This window comes from Eulemur rufifrons, chromosome 29, assembly GCF_041146395.1.
Source record: "Eulemur rufifrons isolate Redbay chromosome 29, OSU_ERuf_1, whole genome shotgun sequence".
Taxonomy (NCBI): Eukaryota; Metazoa; Chordata; class Mammalia; order Primates; family Lemuridae; genus Eulemur; species Eulemur rufifrons.
Genome location: NC_091011.1, coordinates 66747603 through 66772941, shown reverse-complemented (window position 1 = coordinate 66772941; position 25339 = coordinate 66747603). Strand labels below are relative to the sequence as shown.

General features: G+C 39.6%; 1 protein-coding gene across 3 annotated transcripts in view; it reads left to right on the top strand.

Moving 5' to 3' along the window:
* Positions 1–25339, top strand: part of DOCK4 (dedicator of cytokinesis 4) — a 413001-nt gene that overhangs the window by 250411 nt on the left and 137251 nt on the right. For all 3 annotated transcript variants that reach the window (XM_069462529.1, XM_069462528.1, XM_069462526.1), the window contains exons 13-16: positions 4027–4152; positions 15531–15655; positions 16524–16686; positions 24237–24343. In XM_069462529.1, the coding sequence (XP_069318630.1) occupies positions 4027–4152; positions 15531–15655; positions 16524–16686; positions 24237–24343 (521 nt within the window). The remainder of the gene's footprint in view (positions 1–4026; positions 4153–15530; positions 15656–16523; positions 16687–24236; positions 24344–25339) is intronic.

Genomic DNA, 25339 nt, shown 5'->3' with positions numbered 1-25339 from the left:
CCATTCTGTTTTACATTCTATTTAGACATGTGTGTCTTTCTTTCATCATTAGATTATCAGTTCCTTAGGAGCAGGAACCCCACTGTATGGATCCTTATATCCCATCTACCTTCCTCTCAAGCCATAAGTTACTGCTTCCTGAGTGCACATTTTGAATTTTGTGGCAGGAATAAGGTAATGTATGCAGATACAATCTTAGAAGTTGTACCATTCCCAAAGATAGCAGGTAAGGCCAGGACAGTGAATTAGGATGACCTGGAAGAAAATGGAAAGAAAAATACCATTCTGTGCACATACCCTATGTCATAAATGACTAGCCCTCAAAGGATAGGGCTAATCCTCAGGTATTGGGAATGTCTAAATATTTGTCTTTTTCTTCCCAGCTTTCTTAAGGTGTAATTGCCAAATAAAGCTTATATATGTTTATGGTGTACAGCATGATGCTTTGATATATGTATACATTGCAAAATGATTAAATTAAGCTAATTAACATATCCATCATCTCACATATCACTTTTTTTGTTGTGAGAATATTTACAATCTACTCTGTCAGCAATTTTAAAGTATACATTATTATTAACTATAGTCACCAAGTTATACAATAGATCTCCAGAACTTATTCATCCTAACTGAAACTTTGTACCCTTTGACCAACGTCTCCCTGTCCACCCAGCCCTCCCACCCCCATTAACCTCTGGCAACCGTCATCCTACTGTCTGCTTCTATGTGGTCAATGTTATTAGAAGGAATGGGTAAATATTTTCTAAGTTTCTCCTTTGTAGTGATGAGTAGTTACTTGATCTTAATATGTTATTTCTTACTGTTCTAGTGGCTCATTTATCCAACCTCTTGATTGTGGTTATGATAATTAAGGACTGCTGTAAAAATAGGATCAGGAGTTTCCCTGATTGAAAAATAAATAGAATTGCAGTGGCTCTTTGTGGGCTGGTCCCTGTGGACTCACCACCAGTAGCATGTTTTTTCTTTGTCCCATTGAAAGTACACCCATTCTTTGACGTTGCTTAGTTAAGTGTTGTGGTTTCTTTATGGAAAGAATTGATGATTTGGGCAAAACCACATACATGCATGTGGTCAAGTCCTCCATCCAGTTGACCTTTCCAATTCTTGACTGTGGCTTCTTCATTCTAGAGAAACTGAGTCTCCCCCCCCCCCAAATTATTACCACATAGCTAGACAAATGTAATAATTACACTTAGGGCTCTAATCCAAATTTCTGTAAACCTTCAGGTTGAAAACTACCATATCTATCAAAATTTTACTATGCATCCAACTCCCAAATGTCTACTTTTCCTTTCCCCTACACTGTTTTGTCTGTTTTTCCTATCGCTTCTCCATTCCCTTCACTGTCCGCAGCCAGCCCCTCTCGGCTGTCTCCTAAATGGGTCCTCTCTGTCCTTTGCCCTCTTTTCATTTCTGTGGCTCTTGTTGTCTACAGAATACTGATGTATTTCTCTGTTCAATATTACTCTCACTCCATCTGTGTCTTTCCCTAAAGCATATTTTTTCTTTCTTTTCTATCTTCTTTAATTCTCCTTGGGATTCATGTTGTCTCTGACCAACTGTTTTTTTTTTTTTTTTTTCCTTTTTTCCTTTTCTCATTATCCTATCCTCTGTAAAGTATAGTTTTCAGCTTATGTTAAAAAAAAAAAAAGTCACTGCTGGTTAAATGAATGTTGGCTCCTAGGACAAAACAAGAATCCTGGCCAATGTTCCTAGCTCCAGCCCCCTACCCTGAATAGCATGGTCTCTTTGGTTTTTTCATTACTGTTGAGTTCTTTTCTCTTTTTCCTTTGTACATACCACATAATGTAGCTGGTTTTTCTGATCAGATCCTTCAAGGAGAAGTCCCAGTAAAATGATCTTCACTGGCAAAAATCACAGGATCCCAAGAATTTTGTTAAACTCATCTTACTCTCTCTTGGAAAGCATTGCTTATATGGTATACACCAGGATTTGCTTATATGGTATACACCAGCAGGAAGATACTGTTACGCACTGTGTCTGGCACACGCTGGTATTCTACAAATACCAGCTGCTTAATTTTGCTAATGATGATGGTGATGGTGTGGGTGAGTATTTTGAAGGCAAAAGGACAGAAGTGGGAGGAGAACAGAGACATCAGTGATGAGATGGGCATAGTGGGAAAGCATGAGTCAGGGAGAAATAGCTGCTGGGACAGATGCATTAGAACACATGTTAATCTGTCTTAATTCTTCTGCCTCTGGGTATTAAAAGAAACCAATAGTACTGCGTAAGGAGTCTGAAAACTACACCAATAATTGTCTCCGTCAGATCATCCAGACGGCTTATTCTCCTCTGTTTCATTTCATGTGGCCATGGAAAGACAGACACCTCTCCTTTCTATTGCCATCAGTCACCAACCCAAAGTGGAGGGGGTGGGGATGGTGAGGGAGACTGGGGTAGTTAGGTAGAAATGGGATGCAGATTTCAAGTTCTAAAAACCTGCCAGACTTCATGTCATTCTCAGAATAACTCTCTGAGACATTCTGTTAGATGCACATGCTGGAAGGTGTGGGGACACAATCGTGTACCCTGTCCTCCTTTTCTGTGTTTTTTCTGTGTTTACTGTCCCACAGCATGCCTCATCTAGCCAGACTTGAACCTCAGCAGAGGCTCTCTGAGCCTACAGCTTTTTTTTTTTTTTTTTTTTTTACAAATTGTCCTGATGTTTTAACCACTCTATTGAAAAGCAAGCAAAACACTGCTTTTGTTGTTATTGTTTGTTTGCTCTGATATTGAAGGAGAGTAAAAAGGAAGCTCCTCATCTAGATGTGTGGCAAGTAAATTTTGCATTTCTCTTTCATTGCAGTGTGGTTGCTGTCATTCTTATGCCTTTGTTTTTGGACGGCATTGTAATGCTGTAAATCATGAATGGGAGTGACAACTCGCACATGATCTGTGCAGTATTGAGGGAAAGGGGGTGGTTAAGCGATGATATAGATCGAGGATCTCTGAGAAACAGACTTGTCTTCTTCTGGACTCTGCCATCCAAATTCATCTTTAAATTGAGTTTGGGTTAATGATGACTGAAAGTGTTTTAGAATAAGTCGCATTTTCTTCCACTGATATAGGTCAGGGACTTTATTGTCTTTCTTCTTTTAAAACAATAGAAGAAGAAAGGAAGAAGGAATGAAAATGCTGAAAGAGAAGTAGCATCTTTGAAATATACATATGAACATATTCATAAAGATATGGCATTAATTTCCTTTTTGTAGTTCTTGCCTGAATATTGGGAAAATAATGTGTGAAAAAAAGTGTCACACATCTTCTGTGTATTCCACTATGGTAATGTCACTATAATTGGGATAAAAAAAAACAGATAATTTTCCTGCTTTACTGAATAAATTCCCTTTTGTTTGTAAGAATGTCCTTCAACCTGCTAAAGTCTCCTCAGTAGAAAATAATGCCATCATGAGCTTCTACTGTACATATTATGAATATAATGTTGGCTTCATTAGAATTACCTTTGTTAAATATGTTTCAAGAAAATCTCTATTGATATTCTCAAAGTTTAAATTATTATGTGTCTTCAAATTTCTGTTTATGCTTTTGATATTTGATAAGTAATTATTCATAGGCCTTACGGAGCTGGAAAAAACTCCAGTTTTGATATCAATATCTTTTAGGGCCTGGGAGCCTTCGCCTATTGATGGAATAAATGTTGGTGCTGGGCTGTGCTCTACTTGCTGGGGGCCGTAGGGGAGGATTTGGGGTCTGGAAGCCAGGCTCCGTCTTCCTAGTGTTCTGCTCAAGTTTTCTCTAGTTTCTGTGAACCTCCTTATAAATGGGAACATTCAGGTGTTAAGTTGAAAAGTGTTATCCAGATAATTATTCCTATAGATTCTATTGATTTTTTTTGTCTGAATATTAACCCTTAGTTTAGAACAATAATACTATAAATTTGGGCTTGTTGAAGCACTTTAGTTTCATTTATGCTATTTCTATTCTTCTGTTTTTAACTTGAGTATCTCTCTTTTGTTTTAGGCTTAGCAGTTTCCCTACAGCTGTTGCATGGAGACATTGAACAAATCAGAAGAGAATACTCATCAGTATTTTCTCATGGAGTATCCATAACAAGGAAGTTGGGATTTTCTAATATTATTATGCCTGGTAGGTGACTTAGGATGCACCAGAATGATGAGATATGGATATATTGTCTGACACTTGAGAAATTTTTTTAAATTGTTAGCTTTGAAGAAGAGTTCACATGGGCCATGCTGCAGAACAAAATGAGGTATATGATAATAAATAAGCAAATTTTTTCCCAAAATATCTTTACATTCTAATGATATTAAAATGGGTAACTTGTAGGGGTCATACAGATTTAGAGGACATCCTTATAGATTTTGATTAAAAACAGTTATTGAACAATAGCCTTTCTTTTTTTTTTTTTTTTTTTTTTTGAGACAGAGTCTCACTCTGTTGCCCAGGCTAGAGTGAGTGCCGTGGCGTCAGCCTAGCTCACAGCAACCTCAAACTCCTGAGCTCAAGCGATCCTCCTGTCTCAGCCTCCCGAGTAGCTGGGACTACAGGCATGCGCCACCATGCCCGGCTAATTTTTTCTATATATATATTTTAGCTGTCCATATAATTTCTTTCTATTTTTAGTAGAGGTGGGGTCTCGCTCATTGCTCAGGCTGGTCTTGAACTCCTGAGCTCAAACGATCCGCCCACCTCGGCCTCCCAGAGTGCTAGGATTACAGGCGTGAGCCATCGCGCCCGGCCTACAATAGCCTTTCTTGAAGGATTTTTCCTTCGTGGATACATATATGTATATGTAAATAAGCAGCCATATGTAAATACTATATGTATTTCTATACCTTTTGGTTTTTTTTAATTACTTCCTTTGATAATGGATCTGTACCTTCTAGATGTAGTGTTTATGATTCACATCTATATTGGCAAAAGGACTCCCGCAAAAGTAGAAAAGATGGGGGTTAAGGAGCTTCACACTGTAAAATAAATGCCAAGGTCATTGAAACTGATGCATTTTAGAGTGAGTCAGTCCAAATCACTCAACCAAAATAAGTTTTAAAAAGCACACCCCTTTATACTCTTACGGCTTTTCTGAATGTTTTCATATACAACCTGGTGAGTTAGACAGGAATAGTATACTTGCTGATGAGGAATACTGTATATTTAGCAAAACTTGGTTAGTTCAGGTCAACAGGCATTGACTGAGCATCAGCTTTGTACCAGGGGCCAGAAATTAAAGGATTAGTTCGTTCATTCTACAAATATTTGTTGAGCACTTTCTACATGTGAAGGCATTCTTCTATGTACTAGGGATACAATACTGAACATGACAGAAGAAAGTCCTTTCCCTCATAAAGCTTACTTTCTAATATGGAAAATTATAGTAAACGTGTAAGTAAATATACATGTTCAAAGATGATAAATCCTAAGGCGAAAACCAAGGTAGGTAGAGGGCCAGGGAATGGCTAGGTGGTAGTGGGTTGAGGCATTGAAATTTTAGGTGGGTAAGAAATTTGGGTGAGAAAATGATGTGAAAATAGAGACCTCAAGGAAGCGAGGAAGCCACATAAATAAGAGCATTCCAGAAAGAAGAATGACAAGTGCAAAGGTCCTGGGGCAGTCGAATGGCTGGCGTGTTTGAGGAACTGCATGAAGGCCAGCTTGGCCAGAATAGAGTCATGGGGATGGGAGTGGAGGGTTGGGGGAAGAGAAAATCACATGGGGCCTTGTAGGTCACACTAAGCACTTTGGCTTTTATTCAGAATGAGGGAGGAAGCAACTAGAAGGGTCTGAGCAGAGGGGCAGCCAACTGGTTCGCATTGCTGCAGGCTCACTGGTTGCTGTGTGGAGATTATACTTGGAGGGAATGTGAGAGGAGGGATGGAATGAGGGAGACCGGTTTGGAGGTTTTTTGAGATAATGCAGATGGGCAGTGATCACAGCTTAGAGCAAGGTGTTAGCAGTGGAGATGGTGAGAGTAAGACGTGCTCATGCCCTTGAGAAGGTTGCAGTCTCCAGGAAAAGACACACTGTAATCTAGAAGGAGTTAGAGGCACACAGAGAGCACAGAGGAGGTGAGGACTCCCCCTCCTTTTGGAGGGATCTTACTAAGATTGACACCTGAGCAGGGTCTTCAGCACTACGGATTCTAGACCCACATCTCCCAAGTCATCGTGCACCATTGAGCTAACAGCAAGCGCTCTTTCACGTTGAAAAACTGTGCAGACCTAGCTAACAAAGCTCCACCTCCAATGGGAAGAAGAAATTTCTAAGTTCTAAAAATTTTTAACTTTTAAAATTCTGTGAAACTCAGAATTTTATGAGAGAATAGCCTTTTTAAAACTTTTGACATTTAAAAGCAAAAAACAAACCAAAAGCAGTCTAATTGCCATTTAGTAATGAATTGAAGGTGCTAGAGTTCTAGAAATTTCACACTGTCCCTGGGAACAGAGGGCTGTGACCAGGTGCGACTGTCTTCACCAGGCTTTGGTTCTATCTATGCCTGTCTATCCCTTTGTGTGTGTCCAGACTTCTCATTTTCCCTCTTTTTTCCTTTCTGTCTTGATCTTAATCTTTCTTCTTCTTATTTTCTCTTTTTTTTTTCTCTTTAGACCTCCTAAAGATAAAAAAAAAAAAAAAAAAAAAAAAATTACCTCAGTATAGGCCTCCTAAGCTACACAGGTTATTGTGGTATACATTTTTAAAAATTTTTGACCTGTCCTGTCCTTGTTTTACAAAGCAAGGAATGAATTTTTATTAGTCACTGAATTTTATTATAAAAAGACCTCACTTGTGTTTGATCTTCCATAGGAACAAAGAGCTTCCAACCTTTTGTCACATGTTAGAAGATGACAAATAGCATATTAAGTAGTAGTATTTCTCAGTGCTGCACGCCTCACCCTCCAGAACCAAGAAAAGGGATAAAAAATAGAAAGACCGAATAAAATAGCCTTAAATTGTTGATAGTGTTTTTAAAATGAGATCCCCTAAACCACTGTTTAAATCCTATGTGTAAATGCAAGCACAGGGAGTTGTGTCTGACAAGGCTCCTGGCACAGCTGAGACCGGACGATAGGATTGCTCTGAATAAAGACCTAAAATGACCGGCAGCGCCCGTCGCACCATTTTGTGGTCTCTTGATTGAAATTCCTTCGTGCAGGCAAGGCTGAGAGAATCGCCTGTAAGTTTTCCTGAGATGACCCGACCTAGCTTAGGGTCCCGGCCTGCCTGAGCGTCTCACGCTACTGTTGTCGAAAATGACTGTTTATAGAAATGTTTACTCGGTGGCATGCAACCGTTCATTATTTACTTCAGTTGCTATAAATAACTGGTATTTCCTCTTCAACAAAAAAGAAAAAAAAAATTCATCCCACTGGGAAGCAAATTGATGGGCAAATCTAATATAGGAAACATATTTTAGAGCAGAATGCGGCCAGCTGTTAGAAGAATTCCTCAGCTTGGTCTCTGGGTAGTATCGTTGGGAAATGGAAAAATATAAAGCACGATGACACTTCACTGGCTGAATAATTGTCCGGGAGGCAGTGTGCTCCTGCAGCTTTTGTCTGGCTTTCATGATGGAAATGAACTTTCTGCGGAATGAGGCTCGCTGCTGTGCCTCTCTGACACCACGTTGCAATGCACAGTTCGTGCTGTCCGGGGAAATCGGCCTCCCAGACACGGGTCTGCAGTGTCGGGGACTACAAGAGAGATTTTTTAAAAGCACTTCTCCTTCTTTTCTCTTTTTCTTCTTTGGCTTTTTAATCTTCCAAATCAGAAGGAGAAGGGAGAATGTATATATTTCCTTAAACAGCTGAAAGCAACTTTAAAACTCACTAGAGTTTTTTTTACCTCGGGAAACATGCAGTCATTGTTTTGTTTTCCTTTGTTATTTTCGGACTTGTCAATTAATTCTCCCCAGTGGCTATAATGAAAACTTGAGCTGAATTCTTCTATGAGAAAATGTATGTGAGCAACATTTCTAATCCCAATGTTACACTGGCAGTCTGCAAGGATGGCTTTTTTTTCATTGTCTAGACCTGTCCTTCAGAGTTCATTTGCATCTTTAGTGTTCTGACAGGGGTCAGAACAGGTGAGGCGCGTGCTTATACCAACAGGACCGAGTTCATCAACACAGTTACTGCCTCTCTGCAGAATGTATTATCTGTGGTCCTGACAAGGACATACACAGAGCTCTTTTTGAGGATCACAGAATGTAATCAATGCCAACCTCATTTTTGAAATGGGAAAAACGTAGAAACAGATATTCTCTGCTCATCTTGCTATTGTGCAGACAGATCTCTAAGTTGTCACCTAGTGTGAGGAAGAGACCTGCCCGTGTGCTTTCAAGCCATCAGGAGGTCCTCTGGACTCTTCCCTGGGGTGGGGGTTTGTCATTTAGCCATTATTTCTTAGAGTATCTGATTTCCGCCTAAGAAAAGTCATTCTCTGGGAAGCTCCACCACTGTGATCTACAAGCCAAGTAACTTTGAGGGGTGTTTCATGGTCTGGTCTCTGAGCCTGTGAGAGGGAGGAGAGCACCAAAAATGCTTACATCAGTGCTCTCCAATAGAAATATAATGCAGGCCACAAATGTCATTTTGAATTTTCTGATAGCCTCTTTTAAAAAAATAGGAAAAAGTGGTAAAATTAAGTTGAACAATATACGCTATTTAAGCCAATGCATCCAAAAAATTATCATTTCAATAGGTAATCCATAGTTAAAAACTCCTGCTGAGTTATTCTACACTCTGTTTTTTAACTTCTTTGAAAACGGGTGAGTCTTGTACATTTACAGCACATCTCTTTTCAGCCAAGTCATATTTCAAGTGCTCAATTGCCACAGGTGGCAGCAGTTACCCTGTTGGACAGCCCAGCTTTAAACATCTTAACAGACTGTGTGTGCAGCGGGGCCTGGGCCGTTGCTGGGTTTCAGAGGGTCTGAGTTTCCATCCATCAGACGTTCAGGAGCAAAGCTGGCTGATGTGTCAGGAACGTCATGGAAGGTCTGCCTGCCCTCCCCCCGCCCCAAACGTCCATTCTTACTCTAAGTTTGTGATTCTTTCTGGGCAAAAGTTTCTTTGCCTCCATCTCGACCTCCCTACTTTCTTCGACACCTGTACCCTATTCCCCTGGGATCTTGTTTCTATACAGCAATTGGTTAAACTGGCACTCTTTGTTAGGGAACCCATCATTGATACCTTCCGGTGCATTCACTTTGAGTAGATCTTTGAAGCTTCTAATTCTAAAAAGAAGTAAGCAAAAATAGTGCAGTGTCAGAAACAGAAAGTCAAATACTTCATGTTCTCACTTGTAAGTGGGAGCTAAATAATGGGTATGCATAGATGCGCAGAGTGGAATGGTAGACATTAGAGACTCCAAAAGGTGGAAGGATAGAGGGGGGTGAGGGATGAAAAATCACCTGTTGGGTACAAGATACACTATACAGGTGATGCATACACTGAAAGCCCAGATTTCACCACTATGCAATAAATCAGTGTAATAAAACTATACTGGTACCTCCTAAATTTATTAAGATTTTTTTTACAATGGTGGAGTGATGGGGGAGGAAACGATTGAGTTTTGACAGTAACTTCAAGATTTATTTATTCTACAAGTATTACTCAGATCAAGCCTCTCTTTTCTTTGGCCTTCAGGCCATAATTCAGTTAAGTCACATTTCTATTTGGTCAGAGTTGACTGGATAATGATTTATAGGCCTGGGGTAAGGAGAGTGTTATAGACATGTTTGCCTTATGTTTAAGAAGGTGAGCAATTTTGTTCTTTCAAATATAAATATTATTCTTTACTACTTACTGATGGAGAAATATACATCAACAGATGTAATTGAGCTAGCAATAATCCTACTTTGGGAGAAAGTAGATGGGAACTAGTAAGATATGATTTGATCTTCTTTAAAAATATATCCTCAATCTAACCAAAACTCACCGCCCTCCAATCCAAGTCACTAGGCCTCCATACGGTATAGGTACAACCTCTTAGCTTATACCTGAATCCTTGGTCATGCAAGGAGGTGTCGGTCTTTCAACCAATGAATGGCACAGTAACTGGAGAGAGCTGGAGGTTAAGGTTTTATCGTTCACTCCAAGGTTGCATCCCAACCCCAGATAAGACGGAGGGAGGGGGTGGTACCCCAAATTATGAAGTCTACAGCCCCTACCACCCAAGGGTGTAGGAGTTTCCCCAACTGGCTCTGCCAGATCTCCACATGGCGTCCCTTAGTGGGACGGGCAACAGGGACCCACAGCCCATCCCTGCTCCTGCATCAGTGCAAAACTGTTCTGGAAAGCCTGTCATGGGTGCTTTTGTATCATTTGCCCTTGCTTGATTGTCATAAGCAAAACATAAGCAGCTGCCCCTCAAAAGAGTTCAGTATTTCATAGAACTCTTCCAAGAACAGAGCAAAACAAAAATGAAAACAACAAAAAATAAAGAAAGCACTGATGGATTTTACTGAAATGTGTTAAAAATTTTTCAACCCATGCATGCATTTCCCCTGTTGTGGTCTGCTTCGGTCTCCAGGTAGCTGTGAATCTTCTCCCCATCCCTTACCCCTCCTTGAGGATGTGATGAGGTAACAGAAGCTTGGATGTGGAGGGCACCTTATATTAGTTTCCTGTGGGTGCTATAACAAATCAACACAGACAAGGTGACTTAAAACAACACATTTATTATATCACAGTTCTGGAGGTCGGACGTTGCCTAGGTCTCACTGGGTTAAAATCGATGTGTCAGCTGGGCTGCATTTCTTCTGGCTCTAGGGGAGAATCTATTTCCTTGCCTTTTCCAGCTGCCCATGCTCCCTGGCTCATGGTCACAAATCGCTCCAACCTCTTTTTCCCTCATCACATCCCTTTCTCTAATTCTGACCCTTCTACCTCCCTTTGTTAAGGACCCTGTGGTTATATTGGACTCACTTTGATGACCCAAGAAAATCTCTCTATCTCAAGATCCTTAATTTAATCCAAAGTCCCTTTTGCCATGTAAAGTAACATATTTGTAAATTCCAGGGATTGGGGTCTGGATGTCTTTGGGATGGGGTATCATTGTTCTGCCTCCTGCAGGCATACAGGGCTATCCCTGCGTGAATTTCCTCCTAGGTTCCCTGGTGGTGGTTTTCTGACTCATACTTGAATATTTATAATGACCTAGAATACATCATCACATCATCTCTTAAAAGGACTTCTTTCATTTTGGACTAGTCTCCCTCTACCTCCTGTCCATTGGTTTGAGTTTTTCTGCTTGGGACATCAACATTTTTAAATTCAATCAACTCTCTTGTCTTCCTTCCTGTGATGGGTTCTGAGTCCTTTTTCCATACTGATTTTGGTCTGGATGATACCATTTGTGTCGGGCTGTGTCCTGAAAATATGGTCCCTGGAATTGAAATCAGTATTTCAAGACTGGTCTGACCAGTGCAGAATGGTGAAGGAACTTCTTGGCTCAAGTCACTTTTGGTGATGAAGGCTCAATTGCACTAGCTTTTCTGATGGCCATTCTCACCCTATTGAATTGTTTTTTCATGGGTAAAGTAGAGCTACTGATAATACCTTGGAAACCTTTCTTAATCTCTATACTTTCATTTCCTTATCTGTAAAATGGAAATGATAGTACCTTCTTATAAAGTGGATATGAGAATTTAATGAGACATTCTACTTCTAGCACTTTGCAAAGTACCTGACATATAGCAGGTACTCAATAAAGTGTCCTGCTGCTGCTGTTACTGCTAAGACTACTGTTGCCATCATCATCATCATCAATAGTCTAAGTTCACAAGAACCCTATGTCACTTACACATTTTCTTTTGTTTTTAACTACAGGACAGGAAATGCTCTTTTTCAGTTTCATAAATCTTAACAAATATGCAGTACATATGAAGTACTAGACTAGCCCTGTGGCTGTGTACAGTGGTTTATAGGATGTGGGGATCATGCGCTTGATGTCTTTATCCAAGGCATTCATACGACAGACTCAAGGATCAAGGTTTTAAGCTACTGATGGAAACCTTTTGCCTGTTTAGGTCAAGCCTTTAATCAGCTCATCTGACTGTAGTCACTGAACTCTTCTGAGTTTGTTCCCACTGTTGTGGCCTTTATCTTGTCTGCAATGATATTTTGAAAAGCCTTCACATGTGTAAAGGCTTCCCAACCAGTGGGCCTGCTAAAGAGAAGGAAGCTTTGTGCACATCAAATTTACAGAGTAATAAATTTGGGAGGTGTGAGGTGTCAATAAACATTGTCAAGAAAATAGCTTTTCACACCGGTGCTATGACTCCATTTCATACTCTCTTCATGGTTTCTCTCTTAATTACCCAAGGTGTTTGTTTAACACCATTTGGGCTTATTAGTTTTCTCCAGAGTCAACCTCAAGTGTATTGATTTTAATTAGCACTTGTTTCAACTTTATCCTTTGCATATTTTGGCAAACTGTGGCACTTGCAGCATTGGAACATAGCAAGCTGCAAAATTCCTGGCGAGAGGCATATGTAGAATGCCATCGAGGAGAAATGTTCTTATCATGTGTTCTCTTGTCAAAGAAGTCTTGTTTTAGTCTCAAAGAGTTGCAAATGATATAAAGGGTTAGGGGGATAGTGACAGTTAAAGAACAGAAAATTAAAACATATTTTTAAAGTGTTTTAATATATGCCTGTGTTATATTCCAGAAGTTCTTTTATAAGGCACAGGACAGCAGAACATAACAGAGTGGTCTTGTCCCTCCTGCCGCCTCTTCTGTCCCTCCATCTGCCTTTTCAAAAACACAGAAACCTGAGACTCAGAGGTTTCTCTTGCCCTGTCTAGACTGATGTCACACAGAGTAGCAGAAACAGAGAAAAACTAAAACCTAGATCTCCTTATTCTGATTATCCTGTGACCCTACAGCACGTAGGTGTATTTGAATTCAGAATCTCTTTTGTAAGGAAGAAATGAAGAATCTAGCTAAGTTATGAGCTAAACAGGCTTTGAGGATTGGCTTGAGAAACTAACACCCTTTTTAACCTTGCTCCTTTGTCAAACAACCATAGCTTACTCAGATCTCTCATCTTCTCACAGGGCTTTCTCTTATTACCTTGCTGAAAATTTTAACTCACCCTCCATTCCCAGTAAATGCTCCCTACCCTGCTTCTCTGTCTTACTTTTATCCACAGCACTTACTAACATGCTATACTTTTGCTTATTGACTAAAGACCTACCACTACTAGAATCTAGACTCTGTGGGGAAAGGATTTTTTTTTTTTTTTTTTTTGCTTTTTTCACTGCTGAATCTACCTGGCCTATCATAATAGTATCTGACACATAGTAGGTGTTCAAGAAATGTTTGTTGAATGAATACAGGTGCATGGAAAAAGAATGTTGTAGTACTGGCAATACATCACCCCACCTTTCCTCCTTCCAAGCACTTTCCAAACCTGCCTCATCCCCCCTTATCTTTATTGGAGTCTGAGTGGCTGTGTCCTTCCAGTAGATGAGAGTGGAAACCACCCTCCCAAGAAACACTCTTCATTTTGCAGGACAGTAAATCCCTGTGTGGCTTAGACAAGGTAATTACTCATTATAAGAAATTCCTAAAGTAAAATCCCCTGTAGCTATGCTTCCCATTAATCAGTGCATACTTGATAGTTTATTTGTAAACAGAGCTACTTATCATGTGTCACCTGCTCCAAGAAGCAAAGGAATTTTGCTGTTGTTAGCTAGCACCTTTTGCTCTAAAGTACCTTGATTTGAGTGTCTATTTTTCCCCTGCCAAATCTGCTCGTGGGCAAAGCATTGTCAAGAATTTCCTTCCAAACCTCTCGTTGAGCTAGCATGTGTGCAGTCCATTAGCGTACCAGTTCCATTTGTTGTTTGTTGCAGTTGGTTGAATTAGAAGACAAAGTTTGTGAGTTTGCTGTTCATTCTGTAATGGAATTGTTAAATAAATAACATTAAGGGAGTGTGCGTACTAAAAAATATATATAGTAATAAAGTGAAATGGGCTATAAAAATCTAGCCAACTTATAAAAAGTGACTGTGCCATTCCATAAAAATTTTTCAAAAAGTGAAAATAGTTGAAATAAACTTTCAAAAATGTAAATATAATTATAAATGTGCTGAAATATGTTGCTTTTCTCCTGGACTTCTCGGTTCATTGCCTTCCCAAGTTGGTTTGTATGAGCTGTATAAGAGTACTAGAAATTCATAAGCCAGAGACCTCTGTAGCAATTGTTTCCTCTAATGTGTGTTTTATATATTCTTTGTAAAGGGTGATTAAGATTTAATTTTTTTCAGTACTTACTCAATTTCTCTGTTTTAGGGCCCATCTGCTTCCTCGTAGCCCGGGTCATTCACAAATGATCCCATCGTGAAAAAGTTGGTCTTTATGGAGGAAGATGGTTAGGCACTCTGCTATTCCCCCATGCTGTTAAAGAGCTGGGATACTTTTTTGTACACACTTTGGTCAGGAAGTTTTATAAATCTCTCAATTGTAGACGTAATTGTATAGTTATTTTTCCTTCTAGTGATTTGCTTTCTTATGGGGAAGTTTTTTATTACAAAACGAAGAGTATTACTTTTGATTTTTCAAATGTTTGAAATCTATGTTAAGTAAAAGAAAATTCAACCTTGCCATCTCACCAACATTTATCTTCAAAAACTTTCTAGTAGCACTTTGTTGACTTCTCACTTACCTACTACTCACTACTTCTCCCAAATTAATTCTTAGAGGAAAGGTAAAAGCATGGTGTTAGCACATTTGCCTAAGTTTGCTATTATAGTTGGCATCAAATTTCTCTTTTTTCCTTCTTGCAGAATAAGAAAGGAATAAGAATAAAAAGCATTCAAGTTGTAGAAATCACCAGTAGAGAAAAAAATAGGTGATATATTTATGTACACAATGTATCCGTTTGAATCTAGGGCCTTTCTCGTTTGTTTTATTGCTCAGTGGTATGAAATAGTAAGCTGAGTTTGTATGACTGAATTATTCTACATCTGTGTTCGTAAAATGCTAATCTGGATTCTTCCAGCAGTGAGATCATTTTGTCCATGAATTTTGGAAAAGATTTAAATTGTAATTGTACCCTTTGCAGTCCTATTATTTTATTCCATTTAGGCATTTCTTCTATTCTAAATTGCTGTAAAGTAATGAGACTGGTTTCTACGAGCCACCCCTGCTAGGCTGTCATTTTGTATCACACCTCATAAATGAAATGAGGGAAATATTGAAAAATGGTAAGACTTGACAACACCTTCTACTCAGTCCCAGTATTCCCCTCTTAGATGTACATTTGCGGTATTGCTAATTCAGACTGGCAGAGGCTGGCTTTGATTCTTCCAGATATCGGCAGTGAGGGCGAAGACCCTTTTATAAAAGTACAAATAGACTATTTAAAAAAAACTGTTACACATATGAAAATACAATTACATATAAAAGTATAAATATAAAAGTACATAATTTTTTCTCGATAGAACACTTTATTACATTTCTTAATATATATATAACATAGTTTTCTTTCCTAATAGGTGAAATGAGGAATGATTTATATATCACTATAGAAAAGGGAGAATTTGAGAAAGGAGGAAAGAGCGTGGCCAGAAATGTGGAAGTTACAATGTTTATTGTAGACAGTAGTGGCCTGTCCTTAAAGGTACGTTAATCATGGATATTTTTTGGTAAAACAAGTCTAAATAGTTGCTTTGGCTTCATCTTTAATGTGATCAGTTAATTTCTGATTTGCAGTTTTTTCCTATCTTATTTTTCTTCTCCACTCCTGTGTAGTTTTCTTTTTTTATTAATTCATTAAAATGCCTCTCAGAAAAGAAAGAAGAAAAACAAAAAGGCTTTCACATTTTGTTTAATTAATTACATCAACAGTTTTCTTATAGCAGCCATTCTTTAAATGCAGTATTTTTTCATTTCTTTCCCTTTCATCTGTCACAGTTTTGGAGATGAATGCTTTTTCGTTGGCAACTGGTTTAAAAAAAAAAAAAAAAATTATCACGTTTATTCCTATGTATTTTCATTCTGACCAAAACCGGGCATGAAGACAGGAGTACTACTTAGTAATTGGGGTGATAATAGCAGGTTCCTTCATGGAGGAAGTATTTTTTGTGAGCCCCTTCTTTGTAGAGAAGTAACCATTGCCTGCTCCAGTAAGAGGGTTGGCCCTGGGGCTTAGTAAGTCACCACTGAGGCACAGAACAGGCTTTTGACTGCGGCAGGTTGGCAACTTTGCCACGTAGCTGAGCTCCAAACGGAACGTGCGGAGTTGCCCATCTCCCACACGGTGCCCCGGCTCACCCTTGGCACGGCAGACCCTGGGAGACCGGCGTCAGAATTAGACAGACGCCCCGCTGGGCAAGAGCAAGTAGAGAAACGCGTGGCAAAGGAGCGGGAGGTCATTTCACATGCCGTGCTGTGTGGGGCGCAGGCGGATGGAGCACAGTGGCTGCTCTGCCTCTTTCAAAAGAACGTTTCAATGAAGCTGTCTTTAACCAGCGTGTTCCCTTTGTTAGGACTTTATCTCCTTCGGCGCTGGAGAGCCACCAGCTAGCGAGTACCACTCCTTTGTGCTCTACCACAACAACAGTCCCAGGTGGTCTGAACTGCTGAAACTTCCCATTCCCGTGGATAAGTTCCGGGGCGCACACATCCGCTTCGAGTTTCGGCATTGTTCCAGTAAGTGCCTGCTGGCGTCCGCTACGTGTCTTTGTTGTGTCAGGGTAATCTGCTTACTAAGGTGTGAAGAGGATATGGCCTGATCTGCAGGAAGTGTGTGACAAATGAGAGCCGTCCAGGTGAGAGAAATGAAGGTAAGGGGGTCCCAAGAGGTAAGTGGACTCATTTAAGAGCCAATAACCTCTATGGAAACATAGAGGAAGGAGAAAAATAAATATACAGGAAATTTAGGTTTTCCTTAAATTGATTACTTTCATAAAAATCAGTTTGTCATTTACAGAAAGGGGAGACACAGCATTAAAAACTGGACTGGTTCTGGTGGTCTTAGGCAACACTAACCAGTATGATATCTCTAGGAGCTGATCAGACAGATCAGGGCTTTTCTGGGCATGTGAAGCCATTAGAAAAGCCTTTGGTAGGCTCAGATTTATACGTATCTACATCACTATACAGACTCAGACAGTATTCGAGTGAGGATTAAATAGTGTCAACCAGAAAAGGACTTAGAGATATGAAGTAATTGCCTCATTTTACAGATTTAAACAACCCAAAGTATAGAAATGATACAGGATTTGTCCGTGTGGACATTGCTATCCATAAAGTTGTGATTTCTTGATGTCTCTCTTTTAATTCTTTTGTACTCATTATCACCTCCTGAAGCCCCCACTCCCTTCCCCTACCAACCGCCAGCCCAGGGGTCTTCTGCTATTCCCTGTGTCGCTGTGTCTGAGACACTGCCTCGGAGTGCACCTTGTGTCTCGTGAATCTTGCTTTGGGAACAGTACAGCAAGTGAGAGCTCCAAGAGAATCACATTATAGGAGAAGCAGCAGGCTCCTCTCTGGTCTGGAAGGAATAATGCTTTGCCAAGAGATATATGGCGACTTCACCTGAGTGATGTAATTCACCCAAGGTTCAGGCAGAGGAGGACTTTGTTCATTACTGGAACTATGGCATATTTCAGATTTGGCTCAGGGAGCTCCGTAAATTATGCTTTTGTGGATGTTTCAGAGTGCAGGAAGATGGCTTAGCAGAGCCTTATGATTCTTCCACATTCCCAGAAGAGTTTCATGTAAAGGACTTGAAGTAGGAAAACATAAAGGACTTGGAATGGGGCCATACTATTCCTTCCACCAATTCTTGTTATAAATTCTCACTTGGGCCTAGTATGAGCCTTTAGCTTTAAGGTAAGAAAAAGATGGAGGAAAATAAAGGTGAAACAGTAGAAAAAGGGAGACTGCATTTGGAGAAAATTATTATAATTCAGAGCTTGGAAAGCAGGATAAAGGCTATTTTCAGTAAAATCTGTTAGAACTCTGCCTCTCATCCTTGTACTTCAAACACTATTCACAGGTTTGGAGTTTTTCTTAATGTTCATTACTAAAATTTAGAAGAAACAACAAAGTGTAAAGAAGAAAAATATCCCCATAATACCACAGACTGCAAATAACCACTGTAATCATTTTATCACATGGGCTTCCTAATATTTTTCTGTGTTCATATATTAATTCAAAAATATAATTCATGAAGCAAATATTTATTGAATACTCACTATGTGCCAAGCACTTTTGGGGTACTAGAGATAGGTTTGCAAACACAACTAGCTTTCATTCTAGAGAGGGAAGTCAGACAGCAAATGAGCAAATAAATACATAATATATCAGGTGGTGAGTGTAAGTGTGGTGAAGAAGACTTAAATTGGGGGTAGGGGATAGAAAGTGATGTTAATGTGTTGCTATTCTACACAGGGCAGTCAGGAAAGACCTCTCTGATAAGGAGACTAAAGAAGTGAAGGCCTGAGCCATTGAGATATCTGGGGAGAGAATATTTCAGGCAGAGAGAACAGTACAAAGGACATGAGGTTGAAACATGCTTGGCATTTTCAAGGAATAACAAGCAGGCCAGAAAGGTAGCAGGGGAGGCAGATCTCATATTGTCTTTGGCATCACCGTGAGGACTATGGATTTTATTTGGCGTGAGGAGAGCCTTTAGAGGATTTGAGCTGAAGATAAATCTGGCTGCTGTATGGATAATAGATTGCAGGTAGGCCAGTTGGAAACAGTAAGACCATTGGGAGGTTTTTTTAGTCCTCCAAATGAGAGATTAAAGTGGTCTGCTTTAGAATGGTAGAGGCTCAATTCTTTTTTTTTTTTTTTTTTTTTTACAGAATATTGACAGATTAGAAGTGAATGAAGGAGAAAAGTAAAGGATGACCCAAAGATTTAGGCCTGAGAATGAAGTGGTCATCTAATGAATCAAGAAAGACAATAGGAAGAATCTGTTTGGGGAGCAAAAATCAAACATTCCATTTTAGAGGCATTAAATCTGAGATGTTTATTAGGCAAGATATCAAATAGGCAGCTGAATGAGGTACAGGTTCAACACTTAAACTTGAGAATGAGAAGGTATAGTTCAGTAGTTGGTCTGCTGTAAATATTTAGTAACCAGCATTTGGATAGGAATAGCCCTGAACTATAGCATTTGCTGATTTCCATAGTGTAAATACTCCCACCATGGGCAATGTCAAGCTACCACCACGACATCACTGAATGTGGAGTTGGGGAAAGATGTGCCCTTTAAGCACTATGAGCCCATATGATCCAGCCTCAGTACATCACTGATTTTAATGGTTTTTAAAGCCTGAGACTGGATGAGATTCCTAGATAGTAAGTTTTGACAGCAAAGGGAAGTCCAAGGTTGGATTTCTAGGGCATCACCACATTTAGAGCTGGGATAAGGAGAAGGAGCCATTAAGGGATAATAAGAAGGAAGAGCCAGTAGACTGAAGGACAGTCAAGGAAGAACAGAATCCAAGAGGCTAAAAGAAGGCAGTTTTTTAAGAGAGGATTGATCAGATGTATCAGGTGCCAGAGATAAATCAAATAGATGAAGACAGAGAAATTGTCATTTGATTTGTCATCATGGAAGCCACTGGATCTGACAAGTGGTTTTAGTGAATTTGTGGCGATGAACAGTAGTTCAAGAGTGAGATGGAGGAAAGGAAGGTGAAGCAGTGAGCAGAGACAAATCTTTGGGGAAGTTTTTCTATAGAGAATACAAGAGCTGCGTTGATGTATAGGAAGACTCAATATTGTCAAGATGTCAGTTCCTAACTGGATGTATAGATTCAATGTGATCCTAATCAAAATCCCAACAAGGGATTTTGGGGAATATTAAAAATCTGATCTTAAAATTCATATGGAAAAGCAGAAGACCCAGAATAGACAACAAAATATTGAAAGAGAAGAACAAAGTTGGAGATCTAACATTACTCAACTTCAAGACTTACTATAAAGCTATAGTAATTGAGATAGCATGGTCTTGGGAAACAACAGATAAGTAGATCCATGGAACAGAATAGAGAGACCAGAAATAGACCCACTTAAATATAGTCAGTCAACTGATCTTTGACAAAGGATCAAAGACAATACAATGGAGGAAGATAGTCTTTTAAACAAATGGTGCTGGAATAACTGGACATTCGTTTGCAAAAAAAAATGAAGCTAGAAATAGACCTTACATTCTTCCCCAAAATTAACTCAAATGGATCATGGAACTAAATGTAAAATGGAAAACTATAAAACCCCTAGAAGATAACATAGGAGAAAATTTTGATCACTCTGGATTTGGCAATACAACACCAAAGGCATGATCTATGAAAGGAAGAACTGATAAGCTGAACTACATTAAAATTAAAAATTTTCTGATCTGTGAAAAGCACTGTCAAAAGAATGAAAAGATAAGCCACAGATTGGGAGAAAATATTTACAAAAGGCATATCTGATAAAGGACTGTTATGCAAAATATACAAACAACTCTTAAAATTCAATAACAAGAAACTGAACAACTTGGTTAAAATATGGGCCAAAGACCTTAACAGATACTGCACCAAAGAAGATATACAGATGTAAAAAAAGCTTATGAAGAGATGCCTCCTATCACTTACCACATGTTTTCAGGGAAAAAAGAACAGGATACTACCACACACCTATTAGAATGGCCAAAATCCAAAACACTGACAGCACCAAATGCTGGCGAGCATGTGCAACAACAGGAACTCTCATTCATTGCTGATGGGACTGCAAAATGGTACAGCCACTTTGGAAGGCAGTGTGGTGATTTCTTATGAAAGTAAACATGCTCTTACCATATGATTCAGTAATCATGCTCCTTGGTATTTACCCAGAGCAGTTGAAAACTTATGTCTACACAAAAACCTGCACATGGATGTTTATAGCAGCTTTATAATAATTGCCAAAACTCGGAAACAACCAAGATGCCCTTCAGTAGATGAATGGAAAATTAAACTGTAGTATATCCAGACAAGGGGATATTACTCAGCATTAAAAAGAAATGAGTAATCAAACCATGAAAAGACATGGAGGAACCTTAAATGCATATCACAAAGTGAAAGAAGCCAATGTGAAAAGGCTACATACTCTGTGATTCCAACTATATGACATTCTGGAAAAGGCAAAGCTATAGAGACAGTAAAAAGATCAGTGGTTGACGTAGTACACAGAGGATTTTTAGGGTAGTGAGACTATTCTGTGTGAAACTATAATGGTAGATACTTGTTATTATACATTGATCCAAACCCATAGAATGTGCAACACCAAGAGTGAACCTTAATGTAAACTATGGACTTTGGGTGATCATGATGTGTCAAGGTAGTTTCATCAGTTGTAACAAATGGACCACTCTAGTGGGGGATGTTGATTGTGGGGGAAGTTGTGCAGGGGGGGCAGGTAGGGGTTATATGGAAGATCTCTATACTTTCCTCTCAATTTTGCTGTGAACCTAAAACTGCTCTAAAAAAATAAAGGCTATTTAAAAATAGAAGAAGCGTATAGAAGATCTGAGAAATGAGATAGTAGCCACAGTGGAACATTGGGTGATGTGAGATTTTTTTTTTATTCAGTGGAGCTTTTGAAGCATGTTTATTTGGTGGAAGTGACTCAGAGGAGAGGAAAGACCATGATGTAGAAGAAAGAGAGAAGGGACAACTCTAGGAACAATGTCCTTAGGGGAGAGGAGCATGGACTGCAGTGCACAGGGGAGGAGGTGGCCTCAGGTGGGAGCGTGGACAGTTCAGGGCAGCTCTGGGTACTGCAGGAGGACACTGATGCAGGTGCGTTAATAGGTGGGTGCGGGAGCATGTGGGATCTCTCTACACATCTGAGAGTAAGGAGGGTGCCAAGGTGTTGGAGGCTTGAGAAGGGAGGAGAATCAATGAAAGAATCATCTAGAAAAGTGGGAGAGTGAGTTGATTAGGTAAATGTAGAAAGATTGCCCAGCTCAGGACCCCTTTGCAGTTAATGTGCATTAGTTAAAGTGAAATCAGTCTAGTTTGGCATGGAATAAACTGCAAGTTGGATTTAACCAGGTTGGAGTGTTACAATGGAAGTGTGGAAGAGTGAGGGGGTTGAAGGTATTTGCAAGGAAGTGACTAGAATGAAGTATCCATAGAAATGGGAAGCAAGGGAGAAGAGGGAAGAAAGTTGATGAATTGTAGGTTCCAGAAGGCAGAATTGTTGGAGTAGGGTACTAGAATGAATTGGAAAGTTAGGATGTAGAATCCATAAATTTAGGGCTTTTTGTTAGTAAAAGGGGATGATACTGTGCATACTGTATATAATAGTCCATCAGGTTATTAATCCTGATCTAATAGCTCAGGGCAAATGATCATGTACTTTAAACTTTGCTATTTATCTTTATTTTATAACAGAAGGCAAATTTGGGGAAACTATTGCTTTGTTTCTTATCTTAGCTAATTTTATTCATTCTGGAATTTTTATTCTTTTTGTCTTTCTGAATTGAACACCTCAAACCACATCAAAAAGATAAATAGTCAAAGAAACTTAGGAAATTATTTCTAAATAAGTCTTCTCTAAATCATAAGATCCAGCACTGTCACCAATGTGAAAATCTCTTCCCAGACATCTTTTCTGGGATTTTTGCTTAACTTTAACAAACATTAGTATTTTCCCAGTTTCTCTGTGGTTTGAAATTAGTGATTTTAAAAGAAAGTCCTTTGCTATAATCACATTTTCAGGGATGTCCTCATGCTAGGGGACATCCCTGAAACACCAGCCACCCAGAATTACTGGGTGAGGTTCCACGTCCGTGTGGTTAAATGCCAGGACCATTCATGAGGGAATGATGTGTTGCTAAACCTCTTGTCTGGTCTTCAGGGTCACCATATCTAACTCCTGCAGCCCAGCTCTTACTGCATCCCAAAGCTGAGCTTTTCTGTTCAAGTGTAACACTCCACTGCCACACTCGTGTGGGAAAGAATAGCTGTCCAGTTTAACAGGCTACCGGCCCTGCTGTGCTGCTCCCTGCCCATCTAAGTACAAGCAGAGAGTCAAACAAACAAGGTTCTGTTAATGCTTTCTCCATTTTTGGAGAAAAGAAGCTTGGTGGAAAGAACTGGAATGGTACTTAAGAGATCTACAGCAAATTACCTAACATCCATGATCTCAATTTCCTTATCTAGAAATAATTGCTAATGATCCTTGGCATCTCTAGCCATTGTAATGCTTAATTAGCCACCTGAAAACCTCATTGCCTCTTTCCGGCTTCCAGTGCTAGTACAGTGAGCTCTTATTAAACTACAGTTTGCGATTCCTATCGTCTTTCAGTGGGCAGAACTGATTCCAAGGAGGGAGCTTCCATGGGGCTCTCTGTCCTCACATGTGTGGAATAGGGAAAGTTCTGTCAGGGATCAAGGCAGAGCTTAGAGATTTCCTTCCATGGGTTGTTAGCAAAACATTGCATTTCTCACTCATTCATTCATTCACTTCACATATATTTCTTGAAAACCTACTATGTTCTTGGCACTCTTTGAGACAATAAAATAAAGCAGAGAAGAACCCTGCCCTCAGTGGTGCTTGGGGTGAAAAGAAGAAATAAACAATCAACAAATTTAAAAAAAAAAAAAAAAATTTCAAGGCCGGGCGTGGTGGCTCACGCCTGTAATCCTAGCACTCTGGGAGGCCGAGGCGGGTGGATCGCTCGAGGTCAGGAGTTCGAGACCAGCCTGAGCAAGAGCGAGACCCCGTCTCTACTAAAAATAGAAAGACATTATATGGACAACTAAAAATCTATACAGAAAAAATTAGCCGGGCATAGTGGCGCATGCCTGTAGTCCCAGCTACTCGGGAGGCTGAGGCAGTAGGATCGCTTAAGCCCAAGAGTTTGAGGTTGCTGTGAGCTAAGCTGATGCCACGGCACTCACTCTAGCCTGGGCAACAAAGTGAGACTCTGTCTCAAAAAAAAAAAAAATTTCAGATAGTGAGTCCCATGAAGAAAATTAGGCAAGAAATGTTAGTTTCAGATTAGGGGACAGGAATATGGGTTTAGAGACTGGCTACTTTCGGTGGATGACCTATCATAAAAGCTGCCTTCCATTGTGTGGAGGGAGCTGGGGTGAGGAGGTGACATTTCTTGATGCTCATGATTCTTGACACACTATGTATCCGAACACAGATGTGCAAGCATGCACTTGAACAAGTGAGTGATTCTTTTTTTTTTTTTTTTCCTTTCACAGCGAAGGAGAAAGGAGAGAAGAAGTTGTTTGGTTTTTCTTTTGTGCCCCTGATGCAGGAAGATGGCAGGACTCTTCCAGATGGCACTCATGAGCTCATCGTGCATAAGGTAACGTCAGTCGGATGTCGGTGATGGGCAGGAAAAACAGGGCTGAATTATTAACTCATCATTTTTTCACTTTGGAAAAGAGAAAAAAAAATGACTGAAAAGAATACTCTGTATGGTTGTTTGCAGGGCGAGTATCTTTTTGAAAATATTGTTTCTACATTCTATGTCATATTCTAAAACATTTTAGAGATGATTTATTTTTTCATCTTAATTTAGGGGTAGATATTTGGGTAATACTGTATGTTGCTCTTAAATCCTTTCTGTTGCTGTGATAGGATTAAATAAACCTTACAAATAACTTTTTAAGTACTGCATGCAATGCACGCTTTCTTATTTAGATCTCTATATCCGCAGAGGTAAATTTAGCAAGGTCAGCATTACATTTTTTTTTTTTTTTTTTTTTGGTCTGCTGCTTTTCTTACTAAGCAAGCAGAGAAGTGGCTGCACTTTGTCATGACGACTTTAGCAGTTGTTCTTTTAATCAGGAATCATCATAAAAACATTTGGAACAAAGTATACTGTAGTAGGCAACAAAAAGAAAATTTACAAAGCAAGAATCCCATAGAAATTCTCTGAGAATACTAGTACTAATGAATTATAGAATAAAAATATATTTTCAAATTACATAGGAAATTTGCTCCAAAATATTCCTTCTTTGCATTTCTCCATTTCTGTAGCCTTGTGATGGCCAGGCCTTTATTAACTCTCACCTATGCTAACTGGTCCTGCCAGCCTGGATCCAGGTTCCACCCAGACTTTAGGGTCACCCAGCTAAGGTGCAGATCCAACCAGGTCATTTCCCAGTTTAAGACCTATTCAAAAGCTCCCACTGTTGAGAGAATAAATCCCAGGCTTCTCAGAGTGTGCCAGGCTTGCACCTCCCTACTGTTTGACTTCTCACCACTGCCTGCCTCTTACTCAGTGGTGCCACCACATCCAGCCCTTTTCCAGTTCCTTACCCCCGCCCGATGGTTCAGTCTGCTCTGCCCTGCCCTT